A 2427-nucleotide genomic window follows, 5' to 3' on the forward strand; every position below is an offset into this window, starting at 1 on the left:
TCAAGCTTTCTGCTTCTTTCCTACTCAATTACGATTAACATGAACCCCTTCAATTTTCTCTCCCTTTTTCTTTCCTTTTCTCTCCTAATCCCTCTTGCTACTAGTAGTACTACTCCTACTTTGTTGTTTCAGGTGAGAATTTACCACTTACCCATGTTTAGCATATACGTACGTAGTATACACCTAGCTAAACTAGATACATACGTACATTTATTCCGTACGTACGTAACACATTGCACTAAGGCTTCAAAATGCTTCTCTATCTCCATTTTTCTAGTTTGTTGGTTCGAGGTTTGAAATGCACTCTGAGTCTAGGCCTCACATACTACCTACGTAATACTAGATTGAGTCCAACTTCCCATAGGGTATCTGTCGAAATGATTTTTACGTAACAGAGCTCAAAACCTTTAATTTCGATGTAAAGAGTACATTTTCTAATATAGGAACGATGTTTATTTAAAATGTGGCATTGTGTTAGCAATGTTATTGTGATGACATAGAGTCCAATACTCTAGGAGAATTAATTGGTGTTTTACAATAGAGGAGATCCATGTATAAAATGAATTGTTCCATCTTTTCAAATTAAGCTCTTGAAGTGCAGTTTAATATCCTGTTTTTTTTGGATTTATTTATATTGCAAAATAAATGTATCATACGTACCTTATTTGTTATTTCGCTGATTTTAACTTTTGACACTTAATGCTTGTGTTAATTAATCGTTAATTATATACTCAGGGATTTAACTGGGACTCGTGGAATAAACAAGGAGGATTATATAACTACTTACGGAACTATGTTGATGATTTGGCTAGAGCTGGAGTTACTCATGTCTGGCTTCCTCCTCCATCTCATTCTGTTTCACCTCAAGGTAACTTTTGAGTACTAGCATATATACTCGCTCCCTTCGTGTAGAAGCAACAGCTAGTCACATTGATGCTCCGTAGTGTTGTTTAACCAAGTATTAATTGTACATGACACTTAAATACAAGAGAAATAACATTTTATTCGGGATAATGAATAATTAAAAATAATGAATAATTTATTGCTAAAAGTTGTTTTGTCTTGTTTTCTTTTTCAAACATAGATAAACTCATGCACCCATGCATATATATATATAAGATGCATTATTTGTTCTCTTCTCATCACTCATCAGTTGTTACCTAATTGTTAGGATATTTGCCTGGAAGATTATTTGATCTGGATGCATCTAAATATGGAAGCAAGATGGAATTGAAGACACTAATTAGCTGCTTCCGTCAAAAGGGGATCAAAGCCGTTGCTGACATAGTGATAAATCACAGAACTGCAGAGAGAAAAGATGGAAGAGGAATATACTGCATGTTTGAAGGAGGAACCCCAGATGATCGCCTGGATTGGGGTCCTTGGGCTATTTGTAGAGACGATACTCAATACTCTGATGGTTCCGGTAATCCAGATACCGGAGATGGTTATGCAGCAGCTCCAGACATCGATCATCTGAATCCAAGAGTACAAAAGGAGTTAATTGAGTGGATGAATTGGCTCAAAACGGATATAGGCTTTGATGGATGGAGACTTGATTTTGTTAAAGGATATTCTCCTACCATAACTAAGTTGTATATGCAACGAACTAACCCAAGTTTTGCAGTTGGGGAGTTATGGGACTCCATTACTTATCAAAATGGTGCACCTGGCTATAACCAAGACGCCCATAGAAATGAGTTAGCTCGTTGGGTTCAACAATCTGGTGGAGGAGTGGTTACCGCCTTTGATTTCACTACCAAAGGAATTCTACAGTACGCTGTAAAAGATCAATGGTGGAGGATGAAAGACCCTAGTGGAAGACCTAGTGGACTTATTGGAATTGCACCCAAAAATGCTGTTACTTTCATTGATAACCACGATACTGGATCATCTCAGAAACTCTGGGCTTTCCCGCCTGATAAAGTCATGCATGGATATGCTTATATTCTCACCCATCCAGGAATTCCATCCATAGTAAGTTATCTCCGATCCCCTCTCTCTGGAACTAAATCCGAACAGAGGTACTACGTACTTATAACTTTTTTGTAATGATATCTACAACTTCATTAACACTCTTTACTCTGATGGTTGCAGTTCTATGACCATTTCTTTGAATGGGGGTTGAAGGAGGAAATTATAAAGTTAACTTCAGTAAGAACACGAAACGGGATATGTGAAACGAGTAATGTTAATATACTTGCAGCTGATGCGGATCTATATGTAGCAAAGATTGGTGACAGAATCATAGTCAAGATTGGGTCAAGATTTGATACAGGAAATCTTATTCCGCCAAATTACAAACTTGTGATTTCTGGGAACTGCTACTGTGTATGGGAGAGGCAAGCCTAGGATTTTAAGTTTCTCAAAAATGTTACATTACTCTATTCTTTGTTGAATGAAATGAAACCTGTAATATTCCCATGA

The 2427-nt window shown here is 37.0% G+C and overlaps 1 protein-coding gene across 1 annotated transcript; it reads left to right on the plus strand.

Annotated features, from left to right (window-relative positions):
• On the plus strand, window positions 1–2427 carry LOC110789331 (alpha-amylase-like). The gene is made up of 4 exons (XM_021993990.2): window positions 1–132; window positions 736–868; window positions 1172–1977; window positions 2098–2427. Exons 1-4 carry the CDS (start codon window positions 40–42, stop codon window positions 2350–2352), a joined length of 1287 nt encoding a protein of 428 aa, XP_021849682.2. The 5' UTR covers window positions 1–39; the 3' UTR covers window positions 2353–2427.

The sequence above is a fragment of the Spinacia oleracea genome, chromosome 4 (assembly GCF_020520425.1).
Source record: "Spinacia oleracea cultivar Varoflay chromosome 4, BTI_SOV_V1, whole genome shotgun sequence".
Classification (NCBI taxonomy): Eukaryota; Viridiplantae; Streptophyta; class Magnoliopsida; order Caryophyllales; family Amaranthaceae; genus Spinacia; species Spinacia oleracea.

Coding starts and splice junctions, on each gene's coding strand:
- LOC110789331 (XM_021993990.2), top strand. CDS start 40: ATGAACCCCTTCAATTTTCTCTCCCTTTTTCTTTCCTTTTCTCTCCTA. Junction 133..735: donor CTCCTACTTTGTTGTTTCAG/GTGAGAATTTAC, acceptor TTATATACTCAG/GGATTTAACTGGGACTCGTG. Junction 869..1,171: donor TCATTCTGTTTCACCTCAAG/GTAACTTTTGAG, acceptor CCTAATTGTTAG/GATATTTGCCTGGAAGATTA.